The sequence below is a fragment of the Myripristis murdjan genome, chromosome 4, assembly GCF_902150065.1.
Source record: "Myripristis murdjan chromosome 4, fMyrMur1.1, whole genome shotgun sequence".
Taxonomy (NCBI): Eukaryota; Metazoa; Chordata; class Actinopteri; order Holocentriformes; family Holocentridae; genus Myripristis; species Myripristis murdjan.
Window position 1 is genome coordinate 21,514,790 of NC_043983.1, and position 27,516 is coordinate 21,542,305.

Sequence of the window (27,516 nt, forward strand, 5' to 3'; positions counted from 1 at the left end):
TTTATTTCATAATCATAATACGTCAATATAGTAGCAGTGCAAACACAGTATAAAATATTGTCTTAACAAAATGTACATTCACGTAAAACATCTCAATAAATACATCTTGAACAAAAGAACTTGACAAATATCTATTCATTCATAATATATCTCTGAGAAAGACTCTACAATGTACAATAATAGCTAGTAATACCTACATATAACAATTTAAACCCGTATCATACAGTATGAAAATATCTAATCCACAGGAAAAAATATTGTACATAACCCCTTTCCATCAACATTACCAACTGTTCCACGCAAGGGTATAAAAATCCTCAATTTTACCTCTTAGAAACTCAAAGTATATATTCAAGCTACTATGAACTTTAAACATAATCTCAATCAGGTTATGGAGTCCAAAGAAACCTTTCCAAAATTAACATTTCCCATCATTTGAATTACAAAACTTGTAAAGAACTCAGCTTAAACAGTAAAAATACAGGCATTCAACAAAGTAAATTCACAAATACTGTAGCCTCACATTCAGTTGTGCTACAGCTCAACACTGAAGTTTGATATGTTTATGAAAATAGGTTGGCACATTTGAAAACCAGCTACCTGTTGACTAAAGCAGGAGGGGAGAACAACCCCCATCCTGATGTCAGTCTATCCTGAAATGTCCTCAGAGCATCCCACGGGCACACAAAGCTCATAGAGAAGACACAGGTCGAAAAGCACCTTACATTCAAGAGGACCGCTACCTTAGCGCATGCATGAGGACCACATTAAAATAGAGTCACTGTGTGTTTGCTGCTTGGGCTGTGTTATAACTCATCTAGCATGCATGTGAGAGCTGCGGGCTTGCAGGCAGTGCATGCTAGACCAGGGTAAAGGACTGTAATGGCTATTGTAAGCCATAAGTAGCATGCTGTGCCATAAAATAGGCTTAAATCGTTTCGATTTGTATGAGGAAGTCGGATGGAAGTTTGGACATCTCTTCATAAATAGCAGAGTGTTCCTCTTTTTCTATCAGAGCAGCTTTCATGAGTTTTCATGAAAAAAAGAAACTGTTCAACATAATATTTATAATATTTCAACAATAGAAAATATTTCTTTATAAATAGGCAGGCAGAAAAAAGTTCTTGTTTTTGTAATGCCTTAAAGAAGGAATCACACTCACACAATACAGAAAATAAGTTCTAAACCATGCTTCAGATCCACAGAGATACAGACGTGTGGTTAGCTAAGCACACTCTATTGGCTACATACACTATCAGGTCAAAATATGATTTAGGTAGCTACAGCATGCAAGGGTGGTTTGGCTGAGGAAACAAACTGCTTTATTGCTACAATTTGACGAGGATCAAGGAAGAATCTGGAAGTCAAGCATCATAAGGAAACAGACAGCAAACATGACTGAAATGCAGCAGTGGCGTCATGCACTTAAAGACACTGAGCAGCCTGGTGGCCTTGCTCAGGGAATCAAGAGTTTTACCTCATGTGCCATTAGAGGGTTATACGTAAGGGGCATGTGCCATAAATGTACAGTATCACTAATCCAAAAGTGATTGAAGGCAAAGCATTGTTGCGTAGGCAGGTTCATACCAAAAATGCCATTTACAATTATACATTTGGCTTCATCCGCTTTAAAAATGTATATCTCTTGGACATGAGTGTCCCATTGTAGTTAATTAATTAGTTTGAAGAGTTAATTGGTCTCCAATAAATCAATAATGGATCTGAAAGGCAATATAACACGGCAATAAACTCATTCTGAGGAGTGGTCGCTAAGGCAACAGCACTGATTTGGTTTATACAGAGAAAAAGGGTCAGCTGCAGTTAAGGTATATTCAAGATGGCATGACAGGCTTGCGTGCTACACTATCAATTGTGTTTTCAATGTTGATTTAGTTTAGAATAGTTGTGGATACAATTAGGGAGTCTACCCTGAAATCCTGCAGACATCCTTGGCCTTTGATTGGTTACAGAGCAACGTGGCTAAAACATCCTACTGATGTTAATGAAACCCTTTTGTGTGAAACGACAAACAGAGCTTAGACGTGGAGGAGGAGTCTGAGTCCTCCTCAGACTCCCGTGCCCAGTCATAGATACAGTCCAAGCCATCAGGCCATCAGTCTCTCATTTCTGCTTCTCATACAGTATGAGGGCCAACGCCTTTGTAGGGAAGCAAAGCTCCACAGGCAGTTCAATAAGAGTGGAGGAGAAACTCCTCTTTTGCCCTCGTTCATTTTCTTATATCCTGCTCTGTCCTCTCTCTGCTACTGCTATCCCTTTGCCATCCCTGCCGGCTGCATATTGTTTCCCCACCTTCTCTCTCATTCTCTTGTCTTCAAGGCCACCATGGTCACCATGGAGACAGTGTGCATGTCAATCACACCATGGCCGTGGGGACAGAGGGCAAGTATCTGGTGGTGCTGGTGGATGTGGTTGGCTTAGCCATGCCAGGGCTAGGGGTCCTGATTGTAGCATAGGTGGTTACTGTCGGGGCAGGGCTTAACCTCGTACACACATTGGCGTGGGCAAAAGCACTTGACTGGCGATCAGTGTTGCGGGGTTGCTGGGTTTGAGATGGCCTGCTGCTTTGGCTCCGCCCCTCCAGGAAGTAAGTGAGCATCTGGCCTTTGCCCTTGACACTGACCTGGCCTCTGCATACAAAGTGGTAATAGTCTGTGATGATGCGATACACATCCTCTGTCACCTGAGGATGAAAAAACAAAAAATCATAAGGGGAAGCAATTTATAACTGGACCAGATCAAGCATGTGTTTGCATTGTAATACTGTACCTGTATCTTGCCTTGCACTCCAGTGCTGTCCATCCTGCTGGCTACGTTCACCGTGTTTCCCCAGATATCATACTGAGGCCTTCTGGCTCCAATCACCCCTGCCACCACTGGTCCCACATTAATGCCTAGTGTGTACATAAACCAAGAGCCCACAATGCATTAGTAATGGTACTGTATAGGCTATTAAAGTATAAGAAAATTGCTGTTTATCAGTTTATTCAGAGTCATGGATCAGGAGATTGGCCAAAGCTCATTTCAGTGGCAGCCCTGTTAACTCTACATCTCTCCAACATGGTCGTTGCTAAGTAACCTAATATTCTTTGGTAATAGTTAGAATATCGGGCATGTCATCGCGGTGATGCTATCAAAGCCACACTTCTTAGTTCTACAGAGTGGAATCTAGCGCACCTAGGTAAACCTGGTCGAACTCTTTCTTTTTCCTGTATTTACGGGAACATGCTCACATAAGCACAAAGCGCTATGTTTCGGCAAAAGGTGTACAGCCAAGCACGCAAGCACAGACACTTTGCAGACCCAGAGTCTGCAGACAGGATGGCACTGTGTACACCGGGCTATGCTGTGATTAAACAAGGGCTCCTGTCACAGGCTCCCCACAGGATACCCAACACAATGGAACCTAGAACTTCAGGTCTCGCTGTGACGAGCTTCCTGTAGAAACACTCTTTCTGTGATGCGTTTCCTACCATACAGCTTTACCCAACTTACCCTCACCGAGCCCTGATGGACAGCTGGGTAGTGTCCGGTGCCATAGGTCAGACACCCAGATCATTTGTGTGTGTATATGTGTGTGGATGTGTGTGTGTGTGTTGTATATGTGTGTGCATGTGCATGTGCATGTGTTACTCACCTACTCTCAGGACAAAGTCATTGTAAGACTGGTAGTTGATCGCATCCAGGACATCAAACATCTCAATGGCAAAGTCTGATACTGTGCATAAGTGTGAGGTGATGGACTTCTTAGCCTAGGAATCAGAAAATTAAATGCACACAAAAACACACACACAACAAATTCATGCAGATAAAAAAAAACACACTCACACACAAGGTAAGAGATGGCATTGACTTTCATGTCTCTTTCACCGTCACACATTTTTACAGATATTACTGTCAAGGACTGCGATAATACTACACACCAGGGTTTTCCCAAAGTCAAATCACCACTCCAACTGACTAGGAAGTTTGCATAAAGTTTGCAGAAGTTGCAGAAAGGGCTCTTTTGTTTGTCAGCTTTGCAGGATTTAAAGAAACGTTATGAATGTGGAATATGCTGACGCCAAAGCGTCCGTTAATCCCTCGCAGAGGATTTGTGGAGTGAAACGTGACAGCGTTCTAAATATCAGTACCCAGAAAAAAACTATCTGGAAATACTAGGCCTCTAAAAAATGCTGTGTGAATTGAAGACAAGAGAAATGCACCTAATACGCTAATACACACAAGCATGCACACACATGCACGCATTTTCTAAATATAGATTTGTATGCGTACCTTGGAGCCAGTCGTAGGAACCAGCCCTACTGCAGCCATGTACGTACTGCCGATAGTTTTGATTTTTTCTATGTCCCTGTAGCACTCTTTATCCATCAGCTGGAGAGAGAGAAGACAAAAATATGAACACTAATTTGATTCCACAAGTCGGTATGTGTAATTTAGTCACTTAAGTGGCTAAAGAACTGTGAGAATATTAATATTACTAAATTGATACTATAATTCAAATTGTCAAATTGCTGTCTCTAAAGTGGAATACATAAACACTTGATCTTTGTATTTGATGGACAGCAAAGAAATCCAAATCCAAGTCAAAGTAATCTAACACACACACACACATATATTACACTGTATGCATATCACATCAACAGATACAGAATTTTCTCAACCCTCAGTCAGGGTCATGATTTTTTTTTTTTTTTTTTTTTTTGAAAACACTATTAAAGAGGTCATATTATTGGGCACTTGCCCATCCCTCCAATTTCCATCAAAGTGGCCTACAAAAATGGCAAAGCGTGTTTATAATAAACAATTACACTGTAGACTGTAGACTTATTAGTCTCTGCGGAACAAAGCATGCACCCACCTCGTCAAAGTCGGCGATGATCTCATTAAGTAGCCTCAGACACTCCACTCCCATGTTGTTCCCATCCAGCTCAATGTAGAAGTCATTGAAGTTGGCAATGGAGGCAAACAACACTCCGACCTGAGCATAAGACTGGTAGTACAGGTCCTAAAAGGAAGCAACACAGTTAGGACAGCTAAGTGAAAAATGACTACATCTTGATGTATTATAGCAGTTATCCACCATAGGTGCACACAAATTGAAAAGAATAATCCTTTGTAAGGGACTGCTAAATTATGGTATTGAGATATGATTCACATTTTTAGTAAATGGTATTTGGTGATATTGCCTTCAACAGGCAGGTTTACACATGAAACAATTTTAATATGAGCAGCATGGTTAGTGATAAGGACCAAATATGAAATGAAGATTGGGTATCAGTGGCAAAATAACCCATCTACATCACTTGAAAATATTGCCCATGTAATAAAGCCCATTGTGACAATGTGATAAGCACAGATTAGATCAGTATGGGGGCAAATAGCCTGAGGCAATGAAATTGTTTTTAAAGGGCCAATGCAGCAGCAGAGAAATGATGGCTTTGAATTCCAGGCACTAAAGTAGCACTGGGCTCAGACATGAATACAGTGAGTGTTGGTGATCTTTCACCCAGAGGAAAGAGAGGAGGCCTTTCTATAAATTCAAGCTTCAAGGGGTCACCAATGTGTCGGAAACATGCTTCCTGCCCCTAGTGTTTACAAACGAAGCCTGTCCTCATGAGGCGCTACACATTTCCTGACTCGCAGGCTGAGGATGTTTGGTTTCATCACTTCCTGAGAAGGGGGACGGGACTGGGGAAGGAACAGAGATCAGTGGATGGGATGTTCATCAATCACTGGAAATGGACACACAGGGCTGTCACATGACTCTTCAACTTTAATACCATGAACACATGCTCAGGGAACCAGCAAACTAGTTGGATGTTTTCCTTGACTGACAGCCTATAAATTAACGCCATGTAGAGATACAATAACGAGTCAAAAAAAAGAGTGCTTACTGGGAGCAATATGACACCTAATTAAGTTTACATGATCATGTGGCCTGACCAGTGATACAGAGTCAATAATCAGATTTGTCAAAACTTATTTGAATACAGGAGATTTTGTTTTGCCTAGTCACACCAAGCATGTGGCCCTTAACCTGCTTCAAAGCCCAATATCCAAACACATTCCTACCCTGGGGCCAAAAATGTGATCACTGGCTGTAGTTTTCAAATGACAACATTAGCTATATCACTGTATCTAGAAGCACTGCGAATGTTTGAATCTATGCTGATTTAAGTGGCATAATTCATTTTAGATAGACTTATTTATTTGTTTGTTTGGTTGGTTAAGGGGGCAGTCACTGATTGCCCAAGAGCTCACTAGATGGCAAAATGTCATCTGCAGTCCCAGGGCAGGCAAATCCATAAAAGCATTATGGAATTAAATGTTATAAGTCAGATAAGGGTGCCGAGAATAAACATTACACCATAAAAGACTAAGATTATCCCTTTGTGCTTGAGAAGCCTGAGCATGCTTGTAGATCCTCACCATGTTTCTGGGGTTAGACATGAGGAAGTGCTGAGCCACGTGGGCAGGTAGTAGGTTGAACAGGATCCTCTTGTTGTCAAGCTTCACTTTCTCCATGTCATCTCTCTCCTCCTCTGCCTGGACAGCATCAGCAATCACACAATACAAATGTGGAGAAGGGGGGATGGGTCCTTACAGAGTGATATGAATGCAAATCCAATGTGAAAGTGCTGCTGTATTCCCTCTACAAATACAATAACCTTTATTTTCATTTCTAGCTGAGAGAAAGGTGCAATTGCTTATCCTTATCACTAGAGGGGGATAATGATTTGCAGACGTGACAATGATTGGCTCTCATTTGCAAAAATAGAAATAACCACATTCATAATCTATGCATGCACGCACATAACCATAAAAACAAACTCAAACATACACATAAAATAATATATGTAATCACAGAGACACATAAGCACCAATAGTTGCACGATATGTATGCACAAATACACACAAGCATGCATACCTGAGTGGCCCAGAGATAGTCCAACCGTAGTTTCAGATCTAGTTGTCTTGAGTGTAGAGCCAGAGCTCCAGCAAACAGCAACACAGCCAACACAGGATCATATCCCCTCGTGTGGAGAAACCCTCCCCTGAATGACAAACACATACAAATTGAATACATGAAGAAGACATATTTTTTTTACCATAATAAATAGCAAGGCCCATGTAGTTAAATCTTACCCCACAGCTTGGCGATAGCCACTGGTCTCCATGACAATGGTATAGCTAGCAGAGAGGAGAAGGAGCAAGAGGATCTTGGGGAGTGAGGAGACACGAAGGTAGGGGACGATAGTGAGGGTCCCTGCTACACAGGACAAAAGGGCATATGTCACGTTGGGACATGCCCTGTCTGCTACTGTTCTGTTGGCTGACCCACCCCCTGATGTATCCATGTTGACCACCTCTGTGGGACTGCTGTAATTATTCCCACCTCTCACCCACGGAACGCATCCCACCTGGAAAAGGGTGTGAAACACAGACAAAATGTATTACAGAAATCAAAGATGTACATGTATCATATAACACCATATCCAAAGCAGGGATTCAAAAAGTGAATGAATAACTTATGGCATCTTCCAGTCACTGATCACTGAATGACATACAACCACAAATCAAAATTACTGTGACCCACACTGTTTCATGAATGTGGGTCATAGTAGTTTTGATTGAAGTCGCTCAGCTGAGCATTGATCCAGCACCGGACTGAATTGAAACAAAATTTGTTTGTATATGGAGTAAACATAATGGCCAATGCAGTTTTTATTACTTACTGTTATACACATTATAACTTTAAGCCAAAAAGATTTGGATTATAAAGGTAAGAAATAGAACTCTGTGCCACAGATAAAAATGTGTCTAAACTGAAACTAGGTGAGTTTACCTTCCAAAGTTTTCATACTTATTACATTTTCCACACACACACACACACACACACACACACACACAGACACATACCACTTACCACACAGGCCTGGGTGATAGAGTAGGTGAGCAGAACAAGGAAGACACACAGTACTGTTCGAATCTGGATGGTGAGGCAGCCTGGATGGCACTTAAGCCAGGAGGAGGAATTGGAGGGTGGGTGGGAGGCAGAAGAATTGGAGGAGTCAGTAATTGAAGTATGTGTTTATCGACCTCAGTGGTATTCAGGATGTATCATTAGCCAGGAGAATGAGTGCATTTTGTTGTGCGGTTCATTATTCGTTGGCTTATTAGTGGAGACTATGACACTGAGAGGATAACATGACAGTCCTGCATAATATGACACTGTGCTGTCATACACAGGAGAGGAGGAGGCCGGTATCTATAAGCAGCAGCTTAGAGGAGAGGTCAGGGCACCCTACCTGGACACTGGTGAGGTACAGGTACATGACGCAGGCCACATGGAAACACACACACAGCACCAACAGCAGCAGCACTAGCATTCCCCTGGGGAGAGGTGGGGGAGGGGGAGACCACAGTGAGACAGGCTCTCCTATTTTCCATTTACTGCAACCCAACAGCCTCCATTCTAATTGTCTCACTACATCGTAATACCCTATCAATCCAGCTCCATTACACAAATGGACAAACTGTGGTCAGGTCAGTGTACGTGGATGTGTGCGTGTGTGTGTCGCTGTATGTCTGTGTGTACGTACTGTGGAATCATTAGGAGATAGATAAGGCCAAATAGGGCAGCGAGGATCAGAGAGAGAACCACTGCACTGATGAAATGATCGTCGTACACCTGGTGATACTGAGGGAGACCGGGGGGTTGGGAGGCAGGGAAGGGAGAAAAAGACAGTGACAGAGTTAGATAAGAAGCAGTTAACCCAGAAGACAGGACAGGAAGAGGCTGAATAAGCTAATCAAGACACCCCATCCCACCGGCATCACCCTCAAGGCTCCCTTGAGGTTACTGCACATAAACTTATGAGGAGAAAGCTATATATCACACTATGCTACATCCATTTATCGCATGTTTTTTTTTTTTTTTTTTTTAAGTAGTGCTTTTAGTGCCAGTTTCATTCTACCAAGTGGCTGTCAATCATCATTTGTGTCTGGTGCTATTAGATATTTTAATGACACAAATGTCTGACTTGCTTGTCACATCCTCCTTTTTCTCTCCTTATGTCTGTGCCGAGTTGTGGTGCACTGCACTCGAGGCTATTTTTCTTGACATTTTAAAGTTAGTGTCTTTACATTTTGCTGCTGGTGACATTATGAATATTCCTAAAGGATCAACCATTTTCTAAAAGATATTAAACAAGTAGCAATTAACTCATTTCTACTTTGCATAGGGTTGAATTCCTTTGCATTTCAAATTGCTCTGCCATACCACTGTGACTGTGTGTATGTAGTGCACACGCACAAACACACACTCACACACATATACACACACACACACACACACATACACACACATACACAATCCTTTTCCTGTTCTGTGTCTCCTTTATGGCTCTACCCACGCACACACAGGAGAAAGATATCACGTGTGCTGCTCAGACGTTCCCAAATCATTAGCTGCACCCCCTCCTGAGAGGGTGGGTGGATTCCTCACACACACAGACACACACACACACACACACACACACACACACACACACACATCAATACACACATCAGAGACAACAAGCGTGGGAGAAAGGGGAGAAAGTGAGGAAGAAAAATAAAGAATTAGACACTGCGTAGGGTGTGTATGTGAGAGAAATAAGACCGAATGGGGGATGTACAGGATGGACTCACACATGGGTTACATTCAGTGTATTGTAAGTTTTTGTGTCATGTGTATGTGTGTCCTCACCCTGCGCTCCCTGTCTCTGTTCCTGTAGACCAGTGTGATGTGGTTGAGGTCTGAGGTTTCAGATTCAGTCTGCCGTGCCTCGATGAGGCGGCCGATGTAGCGGTTGACCCGGGTTCCTGGTGAATGCTGCACAGCAGTGGCAGAGAAAGATGTCCGGCTCCTAAGCTTCTCCGATGCGGTCCGCAGGGCTCTTCTCTGTCAGCCACAAGACAACATAATCCATCTCTAACATTAGCATACCAGGCCAGCCTGATAAGTTGAAGCCACTGGTTCAGTATGCTGAGGCACGCTGATGTGTGAGCTCAGGTGCACCATAAGATTCAGCTCATATGTTAAGTGGGAAAAATAAAGAAGGTTAACCATTTTTGTGTTTGTGTATTGACTTTTCTGATCTTCTTCAAAGATGAACCGAGGGCTCATCTTCCTTTGAAATTCTTTTTTTTTTTCCACATTAACTTATTAATTTATTAACTAAATTAACTTGGTATGAGGATTGACAGTTGGCCTATATGATAGATAGATAAATCAAACATATAGTTGGAACATCTGGAACATCATGTAGTCACACAAATGGTGGAATGATTCATAAACAAAAATCAAAAACATAAACTGCTCATACTAGACACATAATGAAAAGCATATTTAAGCTCTTAGACAGAATTGTGGGATAAGAATTACCCTAATTTCTGTATAACATTTCCTGTCCTCACTCATCTTTGCCAAAAGGCAAATCCAGCCACAGCAGCAGTGTACGTGAACATTTTGTAGAAATCAAGTGTCACTGCTTCTGCGCACTGCACAGATCGCTGATAAGCTAATATGCAACTTCCCAAGTAACACCCAGGGGACACTGCTGAAAAATTGCTCAGTGATATAAATTTTTTAAAAATTCAGTGTGTGAATCATTTTATTTTCATTGTGAATCAGAAAATGGTCAGCAGGTCACTCAGCACCTTACGGGGGGCTTTGGCCCCCGGGCCATATGTTGAGTATCGCTGATACTGGCTTAAGGTGACATTTACAAGTAATCAGTGATTTGGCGCACCTTGGAAAATATGTTTTAGCCAAAGTATGCTCTGGCATCAGAAACCACTGTATTCATACTCATCTTCAAGGACAGTTAAGGTTATTTTCAACCTGGGCCTTTTTTTCCTACATTTTCTGCTTTGCTGCTGTTTTGATTGAATTCAAGAGTTTTCCTCATTGGAAAACCTACATCCAACTACCGGTTTTCATGAATTTAAAATCAACAATATGCAAACTCGTGTAGATATTGTTTACTCTCTACAGATATGTTTGATTTTATCAGTGTGACTTATAGTTGGTAAATTTGATTTTTAGTACATTAGACTGCTTGAAGTATTGACACACTTATGTCCACATATCCCAAATGTAAAAATGGCAATACTTCATCAGTGTACTTGAACAGTTATCTGCCAAATACTCACTCAAGTTTTAGGTCATATACAACCAGAAAATGGAAAATAGGAAGGTTGAAGTGTGGCCATTACTGTGTTTTAATCACTTGGTGCATTCAACTGTTGTTTTCATTAGCCCTGTGTGGCTATATTGGAAAGAAATGATAACTGATGCTGAAGGCTGAGTACATCAAGCTCTACGGTCAAAAAGTGACAAGTAAATTTTGAACACAATCAATAATCATAATGGCAAAAACAAGGAAAATAAGGCCCAGGCTGAAAATTACTGGAATTATTCATTCAGAACACACTGAAGCACTGGGAAGAATAGATATATTCATTAACAAATTTGATTAGTCATTCTTTCATGATTAAATTACAACATGACATCTAATAGGATTAAAAGATATTGTATATAACACATGGCAGGAATGCTCCTCTTACATTATAAAGAAGTAATAGATATCTATGAAAATTTAGGTTTGAACCAGATGTTTTCTTCTCCTCCTTCTTCTTCTGCTACTACTTCTTCTTTTTATTGTTATTGTTATCATTAATATCAGGAACTGTGGATTTTTTATAGTGTTGTCAATATTTCAGAGTTTTCCTGTCACAAAAGAGTATATTCAGTGATTAAAGGTGTACCCTAGGCTCCACAATGAGTATGTTATGCAGTCAATTAGTTTATACCTGATCTGACATAGATAATAATCATAGATAATAAAATATGTCATAACAGAAATAGATTATTGACTAATAATATTGAATAATAATAGTCATAATACAAATTCCGTGGTTATTATAGAGATTATAGCTCTGTGGTCACAACAGCAGATAATTGCCTTGACTCTTCTATGTCATAATGTAGCATTATGCGAATTGTTTCTATAACAGCTGATACTCTTTATCCCAAAACATTTTGCAATGTCATAATTCTATTATAGAATTCTGCTGTGTCACAATGCGAGCATTTTGGCCGTTTAGATAATCATGAAACAATGTGGCTAATAGTATTAGAGGAGATGATAACTGGGTGTAGGTGATTACAAGCGGCCATAGAGTGACCTCATCAGAATCATGAAGTACTAATGCCTGGTCAGGCTCACACAGTGGGGCGGATTACAGCTAGCAGGCTATTTCTGATGGCCAGACCCTGTGATGCCACCACCAATCACCAACCACCAACCAACCAAGTGACCAACCACCAACTCTCTGACTCACCACTGAGTCACCATGGTTTAAAACAAATATACACACAAAGATAATGTGAAACACATGCACAAGCACAAATTAATGGTTATATGCACACACACAGACATAACTTGGCATCTGTGTAAAGGCACAAACACACACATACCCATACATTTAAGCATGTGTACACACACACACACACACACACACACACACACACACACACACACACACACACATACACACACACACACACAAACACACACACACACACACACACACACACACACACACACACACACACACACAAAGAGAAAGAGCTAAAGAGCAGTCATTTTAGGTCAAAAGTTGCCCATAATATCCATTGCACTGGCTTAGTTTTGAAAAAGTAGCTGTAACTGAGGCATACTGTGGTACTTAGTATGCTGAGAGATCTAGACATCCAGATTACTGTTGGTGTGTGTGTGTGTGTGTGTGTGTGTGTGTGTGTGTGTGCGTGCGTATGTACGTGCATGCGTGCGTGAGTGAGTGCATGTCTGTGCATGTGTGTGAGTGCAGCAGATTAGCACAACCAAGCAGGATTTCACTCCATTAGTAATGGACATACAAACCCATTAAAAGGATTTTTACTACACAACCCAGAAATATTAATATCTATCTATTACGCACAACACAGTGGTGCACATATGCATGCAAACACGTGCACTCAAGTGTAGCTTCATCAAAAATGACTCTATTTCAAAGCATGCAACTGGTTACGCAGACGGATATGGACGATTTGACGTAAGAGTCACACACCTTGTCATCGTCCTCACAGGTCATGACATTGGAAAAGGGGATTTCAGCCTTGAACATCTTCCTGCAGTGCATGAGCTGCACCAACAGGTAGCACACAGTCTTGAACTTCATCCTCTTGGCTGGTTTGATGTCTGACAGAATCAGTCCCGGAAAGATCTGGAATGGAAGAGAAGGATAAAGAATAGAAGGAAGAAGGGGGAGAAAGGGTTATTTCAATGGAAACCACATTCAGCATCTTCAGTAGTGGCTAGGAAATATAGAGAGATTGGATTACGGGAAAATGGATAAAAGGGAAATGATGTCAGGGGAAGCAGATGTGACAAAAATGAGAGCAGGAATTTGGATGTGCTTTGGAAATAAAGCAGGCTTTTCTGTGATATTTGTGGTAAACTGTAAATCTTAGCAAACCTGGCCATATCAAGTGTTTATTTATGTCTGCATGTATGTGTGTGCATGTGTGCATGTTTGCTTGTGTGACTGCGTTTTGCACCAGAAATAAAAGCAGGGGATTTAAGCTGCTATGAGTAGATTGTCGCAGCAGTGTGATACACACTCCATTCTGGTGCACATGTACAGTCGGTGTGAGATAGTGATACAAGACATGTGTATGCCAGCTTAACACATGGCCTGCCTTTCTCCCTGCATCCGAGGATTAACTATTACAACACCAACAGCTGTGTCACTATCTGGAGTTGTGTTGCTGGCAAGAGGCAAGACAGCGAGAGAAAAATAAACAGGAGAGAGAAAGAGCAAAGAAGTGCAAAAATACCTTGCGCCTGTGGGACGGTACAATAAAGAAGGTCTCTATGTGATGTTTCTGAAGGAATGCATGTCTCTCATGGCCAAAGCCTGGTTCCACCTCATAGTCTCCATTCAGACACTCCAGAGTGGTTCTTGTGATGTGCACCTTGCTGGGAACACAAGCAGAGCAGTGGACACAGACAACAGAGACAGTAAGCGGTAAAAGTCAGGCAGAAAGGTCACAAATCACTGTCCACCTCATTGTTCCTGTCAGCCTAATAACCCATGGCTAATATTCTGTGTGCGGCACCAAATCATCCTCACCATTTGGAATTTGAAGGGTGGGCTGGTAGAGTCATTACTGTGAAACGCTAAGCAAGTGGCACTACTACGAGCTGAAGATCCTTCACTACAAAAATATCTATATCAACTACCTGGTACCTAGTGATACTCGACAATCCAGAGTTAGGGGTGAAGAATTTAGCAGAAAACAATTTCCTGCCAAAAAAAATACCAGGAAACTGTATCTATCCACCTCTAATTTGTACGCTTTGGGGGAATTCCTTTTCTTCAGCAGGAAATAGTTCCCAGTAAAAATCTTTATTCCCTTATGGATTATGTCTTAGAGTATGACCAGGAGACAAAAGAAATTGTGGCAGACTGGAAGCCTCACCAAATCACACAGAAACTATCTAGATGGATAGACTACACCGGGGGCAAGTGGGAAAATACAGTTTTTTTGTATGTGGGTAAGCTGTACAGTTTAATATGGGATAAAGTGACTTGATGTGACTTGATAAAAATAAATGACAATATTCTATTGATGATCTGATGTTACACTGAACACACAAGATTATAATATTGTGTGTGCATGTAGGTGTGTGTTTGTATGCTCTATATCTTTTCAGACCACTCCAATACATGTCTCAAGGGGTGTCAGTAGTGGTACTGACCCAGGCAGCCCTCCAGCCTCCATCACATTTGCCAGTGTGACATCGTTGGACCAGACGTCATACTGCCATTTCCTCAGGCCCAGCACACCACACAGCACCCGTCCTGTGTGCAGGCCCACACGCATATTCAGGTCCACCTCTGTTGCCTCTACCACCGACCTGCAGGGGGTGGTACAGGATTCAACTCAAACAATTGAAACAAAACAAAACATGTGAGAGTGTGGCTTCTTCAGTTTTTTTTTTTTTTTTTTTTTTTTTTTTTTTTTGGAAAGACCTCAGAAATAGCTTTTTGACTGTGTGACAGAGAAGCTCTCCATAGAGACTAATACAAATGAGACGGTTTGAGGCAAGGTGGCAGCTCTGCCAGGCATGGTGGCCAAACCTGCCTTTTCAGTGGTAACAGGAAACAGTAATGTGAAGTGCTGTAGCTGACAAGACAGACAGCTAAATATAGCTCTCAGCCTGAGATCTGTCTTGTCGCTACTGTATTATGGTTTCACCATGACCAGACAGTTTGCATCTCACAGCTGGACTGAGAGCAGGTCTGTACTGTATATTCAAAACAAAAAAAAAAATTGGTCAGCCTCCTGGAGTGTCCACATGCATGTGCCCATGTGCATGTACATGTGTACACACTGCTTCTCTTAGCGGTGATGTGGCTCAGAGGAGATAAAGAGGGACTTTGCATAGCCTCTCCTCTGGTAAATCTCTATACAAAGCTCCTCGTTGACAGTGGGAGGTGAGCCACTTCAGACGAAAGAGGGAAAAGGAGGAAATGGATGGAGTGATGGGAAGAAATAGAGAGTGGTAGAGGTTGTCAAAGTGGGGGTGGGGGTGGGAATGAGAGGGGAGGAAGCAGGAGAAAATGTGGTCTGCCCATCAGGCTGAGGGAGGGATGTCACACACAGAGGGATGAGTGTGTATGGCAGCACCTGTCCTGAGAGATAAAGGGCTCCTACAGTGGCACCCATCCGCTCAGACAGAACAGCAGGAAAATAACATGACAGGCCAGCGCTTGCACAGGAGAATGAGCTAAAGGGTGTGTGTGTGTGTGTGTGTGTGTGTGTGTGTGTGTGCGCGTGTGCGTGTGTGTGTATTTGGGGAGGTGGGGGTTGCATGTGCGCCACATAGTGTTATATTTGGCAGCAAATTTGTCACAAATTTGTCACAAACAGTTTGCAAACAGCTGAACAGAATGGCTTGCCTCCGTGTTGCCTCTGTTGCTGGGTTGTGTCCAAATATTCATACGACATCAAGTAATACTTGCTGCTGCAGTATTCCTACATCATGTAGTAAAGATGGCTGTTGCACCAGAATAGATAAAACCTTGCATGCGTTAATAAGATAAACAGCTGCCATGCGGTAGTAAGTACTGCAACCATGTGAAGGAAAACAGAGACATGCAAAGAGAATGATCACTTAGTCTTTACAGATTTATCTCTTCGTCTTCTCACGTAAGCTGTTTGAGTTCCCTCTTTGAAACTGAGAACACAATCAATGAAAGCAAGTTTTTTTCTTCCAGGCTCTGACGAAGGCCACTTGGCCAAAACATTACCATGTTTGTTGACATGGCCAAAACAGTAAGCCCAAATCATATATGACTCAAGCCGTTTTTATCTCATCAAATCTGTGCAAATGAAATGAAGATTAACTCTCATGCTTCGACATGTATGTGTGGAAGTAGATAGATGTTATAAGAGGAGACAAGTATGGATACAGTATGTATATACTGTATATGCATGTGTAACAGTATGTCATTGTGTGCTCCTGTGCATGCACGGCGACTCACGCTATTGTGTCAATCATGTCTAGACCCATTTCCACACAGCAGTGAGCATGGTCTGCCTTGGGTTGGGTCAGGCCTGACACACAGTAGTAACAGTCCCCGAGGATCTTTATGCGCCTGCAGTGATTCTCCTGAAAGAAAGAAAAAAAAGAGAGAGAGAGATTATATTATCATCATAATCATCATCACTGTAAAGCGCCAAATTCAATCATACCAGATAAACGTGCTTGTGTGCTTATGTTCAGCCATGATTAAAGTCCAAGTTCATTCACTGAAATAATACCGAAGACTAGAAAGCCCTGAGTAGAGCACATATCTCTACCAGCACTAAGCAATTGCCAAGATATACCAGTTCCACATGTTGGATAGTCACCAAAAGTTAGTCATGCCCACCACCACACCCCTTTTTGGCAAGTCCACGTGAAGTGAATCATCTCCTCCTTGCCATATGACCAACCTTTCCACAAAGTTTCATGGTGTTCTGTGAGTCTGTGTGAAACATAGATGTGTTTTTACGTGAAGCCAAGCCCACTGCCATGCCCCCACTTTGGCCAATTGTCTGCCATCCAGCTCCACTGCCGAGGTAATAATTATTTCTTGAATGCCATACAGTATAACTAAGCAAGTGTACTATAATACACAGTTTGAAATGTCCTATGCAAAATTGCCAAACGTTGATTAAAGTGAGCCTGTTTCGACTCAGCTGACAAAAAAAAAAAACAAACAAAGAAAAAAATGGAACACACATATAATTTGATAGTTGAGTCCCATCATCTCATCGCCAGACCAACTCTACAGATAAATTACATGCTTATGTTTCTGTCAGTTGAGTCTAAAGGGTCCTCACTTCAGTAGACCCTTGGCAGTTTTACATAGTGCACATTTAATGCCTAACAAATGACAATTCCTTGTAACCTCTGCTGCTACTGAAAGGAGAAAACTGAATTACTCTGAAGTGCAGCAGGTCAGCAAGAACAAAATAAAAGTGGGATCTGAGTCACTACATTTTGAAGTCTTTTCCGATTCCATTTTAAACCTTTAATTAGTCTCAGTTAGTAAAATATCTTTTGCAAGAGAGACCAAAGAAAAGACCCAAGACGGCAGCATTGACACAACAACAATGAAAAACCAATGACAACCAACAAACAATACATCAATAGAACAGTATTAAAAGATATACAATTGAATGCTGAAGGTACATACAGGGTAATGAGCATGGTTTGATACTGCACATCTGCCACCAGAAATCCACACAAATGTGTTTTCTATTACGTGAAATTCGAATGTCTAGGCACTGCATGGGAGTAGTGCAGTTGCATCTCGGCTCATATATTATATCGGATGTGTGTGTTTGTGCAACTGTGTGTGTGTTTGTAGTTGAGGCCAACTCTAATTGCGCCGACATGCTCTTGAAGTAGAATCCCTCCCACACATTTCCAGACAGATCAGCTATTTGTCACAGTGCACATTGTGCGCAAACTCACTGACGACTCATACACAAATACACACACACATAACATACAAACAAACAAACCAACGGGAGAAAAACAATATACAAAAACCTGCAGCAAAGCGCAAACACCAGCATAATTACATGCAAACATACAGGTTGTTCTGTTTCAAATAACAATGTACAGACAGGGTTTCCATTTGGCACGGTATCACACACAGTCATCAGAGAAACCGAATGGTAGACCTACAAAGCTTAGCCTGCAGGCACCCTCTGAGTGACAGACAAATACATACACATGCATACACACAGACACACACACACACAGAGAATGCATGGTAACTGCAGGGTGAGAGGCGGAGATGAGAGGAGAGGAGACGGGGTGCTCTGGTTTTCTGCTCACGGGAGCAGAAAGATTCTGGTGTGGGAGGATATGAGAATTCAGAACGTGGATGATTATCCCAGAGCTAGGAACAGCAACACACAGGAACAGGGTGTGTGTGCGTGCATGTGTGCATGTGCGCTTATGTGTATGTCCATGTGTGCTTGTGTTTGTGTGCGTGCATGCCTGTGTGTGTATGTATGTGTGTGCATGGATAAATGAGAGAAAAGGAGACAAATTATCTGTTGACAGCAAGCCATGTCTCAAGAGAAAGGTATAATATCTGTGCAACGTGGCGTGTGTGTGTGTGTGTGTGTGTGTGTGTGCGTGTGTGTGTGTGTATGTGTGTGTGTGTACACATGCACACTATTTAATATATATTCACCTCATTGCATGTGGTAGGCCAGTCACAATCCTATCTGTGTATTTGTGTTCCCTGCCTATATTGCCAGTGTATGTGTCTGCAAGTGTGTGTTTATGTTTATGTTTATGTTTGCATTCAATGCACATGTGTGTGTGTGCTTGTGTGACAGTATGTGTGAGTTTCCATGAGTAAGTTTTTTGTCCATGTTTGGGTGAGTGTGCATGTATGGTGCATGCATGTACTGTACATGAGTGCATGTAATGGATGAGTTTCAATTCTGTGTGCACACGTTTTGTGTGTGTGTGTATGTTTGTGTGAGTGTGTGAGTGTGTGAGTGTGTGTGTGTGTGTGTGTGTGTGTGTGTGTGTGTGTGTGTGTGTGTCCATGTGTGTATGGGGTACAGCAGTCAGACAGGCTGAGCAGCTGTGACAGACCCGGTTAGAGAGTGAATTTCCCCTGCCGACACGACAGGGTATAAATCTCAATTAGGACACAGCTGCAGCCATACACACACACACACACACACACACATATGCACAGAGCATATCCTCATCACAAGATTTCCATATAATAGCTTACTGAGCACTGGAGCCCTGATAGCAAGCCATGTATCACCTTGTATCTCGCTCTCACTCGCTCACTCACTCTCCATGTTAAGCCATGACCGATTGCTGAGATGCAGAATGAACTCAAGAGGGATAATCCTGCTGATCATGTGACTTGTGGCTCTGTTATATATATATATATATATATATATATATATATATATATATATATATATATATATATATATATATATATATATATATATAAGTGAATTTTGCACAGAAACATTCCCATCATTCTTCTTTTATGTGTGGTCAAACGATTTCACTGGCAAACTGATGTCAAACCATCACCACCCTCCCCCCAAAGAAGACAGTGGACCTTTAAGTGCCAGTCTGCTGATGAACTACTGTAACAGCCTGTTGTTTGATTGCAATAGTCAAAGTTCAGGAGAAACTGTGAGACATCTGAGAAGTTAAATACATTATTTACTCTAAGAGCTAATTTATTATGCCAAGCCATATATTGACCGAGCATTAGGGTAAAGCAGTAAAGCTGGAGACGCTGACAGACAGTGGTGGTGGTGAAGTAGTCAAAGGAGGAGGAGATGAAGGTCAAGAAGGAGAAGGAATTGGAAGCTTGAGAGAGATATAGGGGAATCAGAGAAAATAGAATTAAAGAGCGAGACATGAATGAACTGATTTTTAGACCAAAAGGAAATAAGGGTTGAGAGAGTGGTGTGTGCATGTGTTTGTTTGTTTTCTTTGTGTGTGTGTGTGTGTGTGTGTGTGTGTGCACACAAGTAGTATTTGACAGAGAGAAAGTGAGAGAGAAACCAAGAGGGAGACATGCTGTACTGTAGCCTGCACTGTATGCCAGTAAGCCTTTGTAGCGTTGTTCTCTGGGAAAGAAGATTAGGAGAGTGATAGGTTATCTGCCGCCAGACTACTATAATCATATTAATACTGCATGAGCCATAGACACACACACGCGCACACACACACACACACACTCCCTCCCTCATAGCTCTGTGCTGTCAGCAGCCATACAGTTGGTTTGAGACTGGCCCAACACATGCTCATAAACACACAGATGTATGTGCACAAAATACAGACACTGACATGACCTGCAGTAGTTTTCAGTCTTTGTGATGAGGATGGGCGATGGACTGGATGTTAATAAAACAACAGCTGTAGCTTGTGAAATCCTCAACTTCAATGACTTTTTAATCATTATGTATTTTTAATTACTGTGGTTGAGCTGCACTTACTGTAGCCAGCTCATCAAATTTCCCAAAGAGTTCGTTCAGCAGCTTGACCAGTTCCTGAGCAGTGCACTGAGAAGCCAAGCTGGTGAAACCCACAATGTCTGCAAACAGAATACTATTAAGAGAGTAAGAGAGAGAGAGAGAGACAAAGAGAGAGAGAGAGAGAGAGAGAGAGAGAGAGAGAGAGAGACATAAAAAAAAGTCAAATGAAGAGCTCAACCCAGTCAGAAATATTTCTTAACATTCTCTATGTTCTCCAAGATCATTATTTTCAGTTCCCAACACAATAACAAAAAGGTAATTCGACAAAATGAGGGCGTTATATTTACTGTACAGTATACTGCTTATCCACCTATTTCAATAAAGATGTCTACAGATCACATATGCACACAAAGAACCGGTTAAAAACAATCAAAGTCAGTCATTTGTACTATGGCAAGGACCATAATCCAATTCCTGATAAGTAACTGTGTCTTTTAGGACAACCACTAAATCAATTACTAGAGCTAAATTGCCCACTGCTGGCTAGGTGCTGAAAGCTACTTAGCCCCCCATTCATTCACTCCAAGGCAGGCCAGATGGCAACAAATAAGGTGTTCTAGATGAATAATTTCAAGTCCCAGTTAAGTCCCAGTTAAAAATCCAGTCCTTACCAAAACAGTGTAAACACATAGGAGCTTAAGAGTGAGTGAGACTGTGCAAGAGAAGTGTGACTTTTGCGGAGGGCCTCCCCCTACATCGTGACTGGGTTATTGTGCTCTCTTGGCAGTGCAGTAGTTGCTCGGGAACCTGATGTATGCAAAGCCGGGATCACGACTGCAGCTTGACTGAAGAGCTCTGTTGTGTGATTTGTCTTGGAATGGCACTGTGCTGCGGGTCGTGCTGGTGCACTCCTATTGCTGTACTGCGGTGGAGGGGGCAGAGGGAGAATGAAGGTGGGGGTGAGGGGTGCTGGAGGAGAGCAGAGCGGTGGCGGATCTAAATACGAGTGCGATCAAACGTTCCCAGGCCACATCAAAGGGGACCAGATCAGGGAGATGTCACCCCCCACTCGGCACATAAAGCTGATGTTTTTGCTGTGCTCTCTCGCTCTGTGTGTGTGTTGGTGTGTGTGAGTGTGTGTGTGTGCACGTGAGTGTGCATGTGTGTATATTTGCACCACCTCCCTGGAGACAGGCGGAGGTTGGCTTGCTGGGTGCAGTAGCATGGTGTTTGGCTGGGTGCCAGTGCAGTACAGGCTGGTGAATGGGTGGTTGTTCCTAGCTGTGGGCAACTGTGGGAGCACGGCAGAGAGAGAGAGAGAGAGAGAGACAGAGAAAGAGAGAGAGAGAGAGGAAAAAAGAGACAGACAGAGAGTGGAGAGGATTGTCTCTTGACAGGAGTGCTGTTGACATGCTACCTAGCCCTCCACTCCCACACTCAGCACTGATACAGCTCTCTCATTCTCTTTACTGCCTTGTTGGAATGTAATCAGTTCAACCGTCAGCCTGAGCCAGGTTCCCACGCTCTCTAACATCTTCTTCGCGGCAAGTGCATTGGAGGTGAAAATTCAGATGTAAAATTCCCCACTCAATTCTGGAGGTTGTGTTGCATGGGGGAACAATGTGAGGCAATGTTGACGGCTATTTTCAGTTGATTATAACCAACATTACTATTTCAGTAGCTTTGATCATGTATGCCCCATTATGATATGGACATTGCTTTTGGGCATCAAGGTGGTGCACAGAGCTTTGAGACTATATTTGAATTTGAGAACATAGATTCAAGCTCCAGTGTGACCCTTCTGAAGTGTCCTTGAGTAAACCATGAATTTTTATTAGTGTTGGAGGTGTTGTGTAGGAGATTCTATACTCTGACTTCCCTGTGGAAGGGAAAATTACTAATTTATTATTTTTGTATGATGAATGTGTGAATTAATAAATGATTCTGCTGATGGGAGAGAGATGATGGTAAAGGCATTATTTGGTTGACTACTCCAACAGCTGTTGAGTTGAAAACTGCACATTTCTGATTCTCTTGTGGTAGGCACATACAGAGTAAAACAATTCTAATCTCTGTGACAACATTTTCAGAATTCCATGGTAAATGTACAATAAGAGATGATCAAGATTCACCAGGGACAGCCTTTCCAAACCAGTGTAATGGCAGTGTCTGTTTTGACCCACCTGGGTCAAAACAGTCCAGCCCCTCCACACACCTCTCCAGCCCACTGTTGTCATGACACCCCCATACCTGACGTTGTCATGACGTTGGATGTAGATCTTGTGAAAGATCCTCTCAGGCGGTTTCAGGAAGTCCTCCTTCATCTCCATGGCAACATTTCTGGGCAGTAGGCTCATTAGCAGACGCTCCTGAGGAGGGAGGGGTTAAAAGAGAGGAGGGGGTGGTAGAACTTTAAATTGGCAGGTTACCTCAGCACTTGGAAGTAAGCGCAAGCATATAAATATTCCTGTGTGCACAGGCTCACAGAGACACAAAATTTGTTCCCTGCCCTGGTGTAAATGTCCATGTACTCTAGTTCCTCAGTGACTACAAAAAATGATCTGAGCTACAAAATATAAACAGTAAACCTGCATCCCAAACAGTAATCTCAACGATATGTTTAGGTTTCTCTTGCTCAAATACTATATATAGATTGTCACATTTATTTTTTTTTCCTGTGCTGTAAGCATCCTTGTTCTTATACTGTCTGAGCAATCTCAGCTGCACCAACAGAAAATGTGTTTGAAACTCGAGCAGGATGTCAAATGGTTTTGAATACACAATGAATATTCATCATTTACACTCTACGGAACCTCTGCTGAATGGCTGTTGAGAAGGAGAGGAGTATAAAAGCTGCCAAGGCTCTCCTGTGTATCCCTCCAACACTCTCATACATTATACAGCCATTCACACCACTGCTCAATAGGGTTACCTGCACCACACAACAGCACTAGAGAACAAATTTTACTAACAGCCATTGCACCTGCACCTGCATCCACCTTGTGAATATTGTGTGTGTATATATGTTTATTTACATACTTGTGTATGTCTGCGCATGCTGTTATGTGTGCGTGCACATATATATGTCAGGTAATCAAATGTGGAAATCATGACACCCAATGTGAAAAAAGTAAAAAATTATAAGAGGAGTTCATGTGAAAAAAAAAAAAAAAAAAACATTCCTCTGCTTTATTAATGAATCCATTTGTGTAACACATGTAAACATGTTAACGATTCCCATTTGTCAAAAAAAAACAAAAAAAACGCAGCTGCCACTTAATATGTGCTCTTTTTGACTGTAGCTCTTTTGATAGTAGTTTATTAATGAACCACTTGAACCATTTGTGTCACATGCAAATGGGCAACCGATACGCAAACAAGACTAAAAGGAAAAAACTTTTCACCTTTGATAATTAACAATTTCAAACGATGAACTGTAGGCAGGGGATTTGATACAAGCATACAACTTGTTGTTTGCACACAATGGAAGAGAGATGCTCAGTGAGGAAGCAGGGGAGGACAAAGAGTGAGGTGTTGTGTTAATTGTTTTGCCTTGTGTACTGCTCCTGAAGACTTCACTTCAACCAAGAGGAAATTGTGAATCGCTGATGGGTTCTGAGATTGCTATTGACTTGGAAAGTCAATTTACTACACAGATTTAAGACACTTACACATACCTGGGAATTAGTAGAGCCTATGGAATCAGCTCAAAACAACAGCAAAGAAAACATTAAAGTGATAACCAATAGTGTTCATGAATGGAATTAAAAGTTTAGTTGTGAACATCACTAGACGTTTAGACGTTTAGTTGTGGCCACATCAGTAGGCTGGTTGCAGGCTAGTGGCTGGCTGGTGATAGATCCCAATCAGGGGTCTGTGTGCGTTTCTCTCACCCAGATAAACTGTGACCTTTACCGGAGTAGTGAGGCCATGAAAGCAATCTGCTTGTGTAATTACCTGTCAGAAGGGAGCCTGTTACTGCTGAGGAAAACACAGCACATCATCATCTAATCTACAAAGCACAGGTGCTAAGTGTATGTGTGTGTGTGTGTGTGTGTGTGTGTGTGTGTGTGTGTTTGTGTGCATAAAACCTTGTGCATATGCAGTTAAAATGTGTATGCAACAGAGAAATATGATATAGGCGGGATAATTAATTCTGTTTTTAACATCTGGTGTAGGTGGGTAAGGTGTGTGCGTGCCCGGTGGGGAGGGGTAGGAGTATAACAAAGTGTTTCTGCGTGTTAAAGTTGCCTGATTGTTCCTTAGTTAAAGCAGTGCGTGTAGGTGTGTGTGGAGGGGGTGGAATGTGTGGCGCTGGTGCATGTGCTACAGTAATTGTTCTTTCCTTAAATAGCTGCTGTCATAGATACTGTGTGCCTGTGGGCAGGTTGTTAGAATGCATTGGCACCTGAAACCTTTAAAACCTCCAACTTCTCAAGTTCTTGTGAAGGCTATATACAGTACATGATGAATACATAGATGTGTACATGCCAGAAGAGATGAAACACATGGATGCATACCCATGTGACTGTTGCAGACAGACCAACAAAGGTTGTGTATGCTTCTGCACTTGCGTTGTGCTCTGCTATCTTTGTGCATACATGTGTGATTTCCTGTGTATGGTGCATTTTGCACATGTTTGTGTGTTTGTGTGAATGTGTACAACTCACCTGTTTCTCATTCTCATCCTCCAGTCTCAGCCTCTCCTCTATGCAATTGCGGGCTTGCAGGAAGACCTTCCTCTGGGTGCGTTCGGTGAGAATTCTCACAAAAACGCCTGACAGGTTGACGCTGGTGAACAGTACCGCATTGGCCACCAGCTGCACACAAGAACAGGAACAGATATGCGGACAAAGCTGGTAGTATCTATATGTGTGTGGTTGTGTCAGTATGTGTCTGTATGAATACACGTGCCTGTATTTGCTTCTGTGCATGCAAATATACATGCTGGATAGGGTGGGCCTTACAATCCCTGATTAATCCATGGAATGTCAGACATCAAGGTCAGCACATGGATTACAACATTAACTGGTAGGTGTCAATTAAACAACAAAAGCCATTTAATGGAGTGTCTAGGAGACATGGGGGCAGATAAAGTGCATTATTGGTTATTGACCAGATGCTATTGATCCTTTCAGACACTTAATGTTGACACTGAAGTCAGGTAACCACCCTTTGTATTCGATTCTAAAAGGTCAGAGGAGAAAGGTCAATCCAACACTTCAAGATGGATTTGATACTTCTGTGTTCTGACTAGTCAAAGGCAACATCACAAACAAAATTCTCTTCACACTGTAACTAAACATGCTGACTTATGAAAGATGCACAGGACTAAGGCTACCAGTGCAGATGAGCTGTATTTTGTGGTAACAGCAAAGCATCAGCATTGTAGACTAAGTGGATAACAATTGTGTCATATTGTAAACCAATTCTTGACCACAAGAACTCAAGAGTATTATATTATAATACCCACAAAAAAGTAACAAAATAATTAACAAATCAGAATATCATGTCTATTGGCGATTTGTTCAAATTTAGCAAGGTGCTGTGGAAGCACTAATTGTTGTTTTCCACTGCACATTTCCCCCAAAATCTTTTCTTACAAGGTGGGAGCATTTAATTGTTTCACAACATAAGAACTTGCTGGTGCATTACTGACGCTAAGTCATAGGTGGCTCTGCAGGAATCTTCAGCATTTGTTTCAGCACCGGGGTTTGGACAGCTCCTTATCCACTACATTGCACTGCTGTGCCAGGGTGCAACTTCCAGCTTTTTCCCTTTTTCACAACTACAGCTTAGCATTAAGACCTACACTTATTATTAGGGATGTTTTAACCTCTCTTTGTCCAAGGAAAGTCGACTTAGTATGCATGCTGTATCTGTTTAAAACTTGTCTCATTCAGAAACACGGGCTTAATGGGAGCTTCCCAGTGCAACTACAGTCTTGTACTGGAGCAGTTAGGTACCTTGCCCGATGGCACTTCCACTGCAGTTGTTGAGTGAAATGGGAGTTTGAAACTGAGCAATGAGCAATTCATAGCTCACTGAGTGGTAAACTGACTATTTAAATGATGTAATTATTGTTTATGGGGTGAATTATGGCTTAACTATTCTCTCGAGAAGGCAGGATGAAAACTTGGTGGAAAGAGAGTGAATGGAACTTCAACGGGGAAAGCCTTAAAATGACCAGGCGCTTACCGGTCTCCAGAGCTTTTGTTTCCTTCCAGTGACCGACGTCGCTGTGACAATGAAATGAGACGCAGCAACCATCACTCCAAACAGCACGGCTAGCAGAGTCCGCACCGGCAGCAGCACGTAAGCCACGAGAGTGACCAGCATGAGCTGCCATACACCTTGCTCAGGGGCAACGGCACTCTCCAACTCGGACGTGCCGAGCGCCAACGGGAAGGGGCAGCAGAGCAATGCAAAGGTGAAACTGAAAAGCAGGGCAAGCTTCGCTATCTGCTGCAGCTGCGTCACCTGCAGATATTTGACGTTGGTGACGATAAACAGCGACAGGAACACCACGCAGTGCACCGGGTGGGAGCCCTTGGACACGGTGAGACGGGGACCGGAGAGCAGCTCCACTAGGGCCAGCGACGACGCGGCCACGATAAGCACCGCAAGGGCTTTGAGCGTGGCGGTCTGCTCCAGCTTCAGATTGTAGGTTTGGAAGAGAGCCTCCAACTCCCGGCTGTTGAACTCATCCTCGCAGGCGATTGCACCCAGGGCTGCACCGGCCGGACAGTGACCCTTCCTCCGCCGGGTCTTGACTCTTTCGAATGGTATTTCCTCCATGCTCCGGCCATTCATAAAGCGGGTATGGCGCACGACCCTGAACTTTTCGGTATTTGTCCGTTCGGGAA

General features: G+C 42.4%; 1 protein-coding gene across 2 annotated transcripts; it reads right to left on the reverse strand.

Moving 5' to 3' along the window:
• adcy1a (adenylate cyclase 1a) lies at nucleotides 1-27,516 on the reverse strand. 2 transcript variants are annotated; one of them, XM_030049444.1, is made up of 20 exons: nucleotides 26,849-27,516; nucleotides 25,321-25,470; nucleotides 22,901-23,019; nucleotides 20,672-20,783; nucleotides 16,663-16,790; nucleotides 14,874-15,032; nucleotides 13,949-14,090; nucleotides 13,180-13,335; nucleotides 9,773-9,967; nucleotides 8,625-8,722; nucleotides 8,331-8,415; nucleotides 7,949-8,038; nucleotides 7,168-7,442; nucleotides 6,950-7,076; nucleotides 6,451-6,567; nucleotides 4,880-5,026; nucleotides 4,294-4,392; nucleotides 3,656-3,770; nucleotides 2,788-2,912; nucleotides 1-2,701 (listed from the first exon to the last, which is right to left on the reverse strand). In XM_030049444.1, exons 1-20 carry the CDS (start codon nucleotides 27,461-27,463, stop codon nucleotides 2,375-2,377), a joined length of 3,381 nt encoding a protein of 1,126 aa, XP_029905304.1. In that variant the 5' UTR covers nucleotides 27,464-27,516; the 3' UTR covers nucleotides 1-2,374. The 2 variants fall into 2 exon arrangements, with proteins under 2 accessions (XP_029905304.1, XP_029905303.1); XM_030049443.1 differs by having other exon boundaries at nucleotides 8,604-8,722.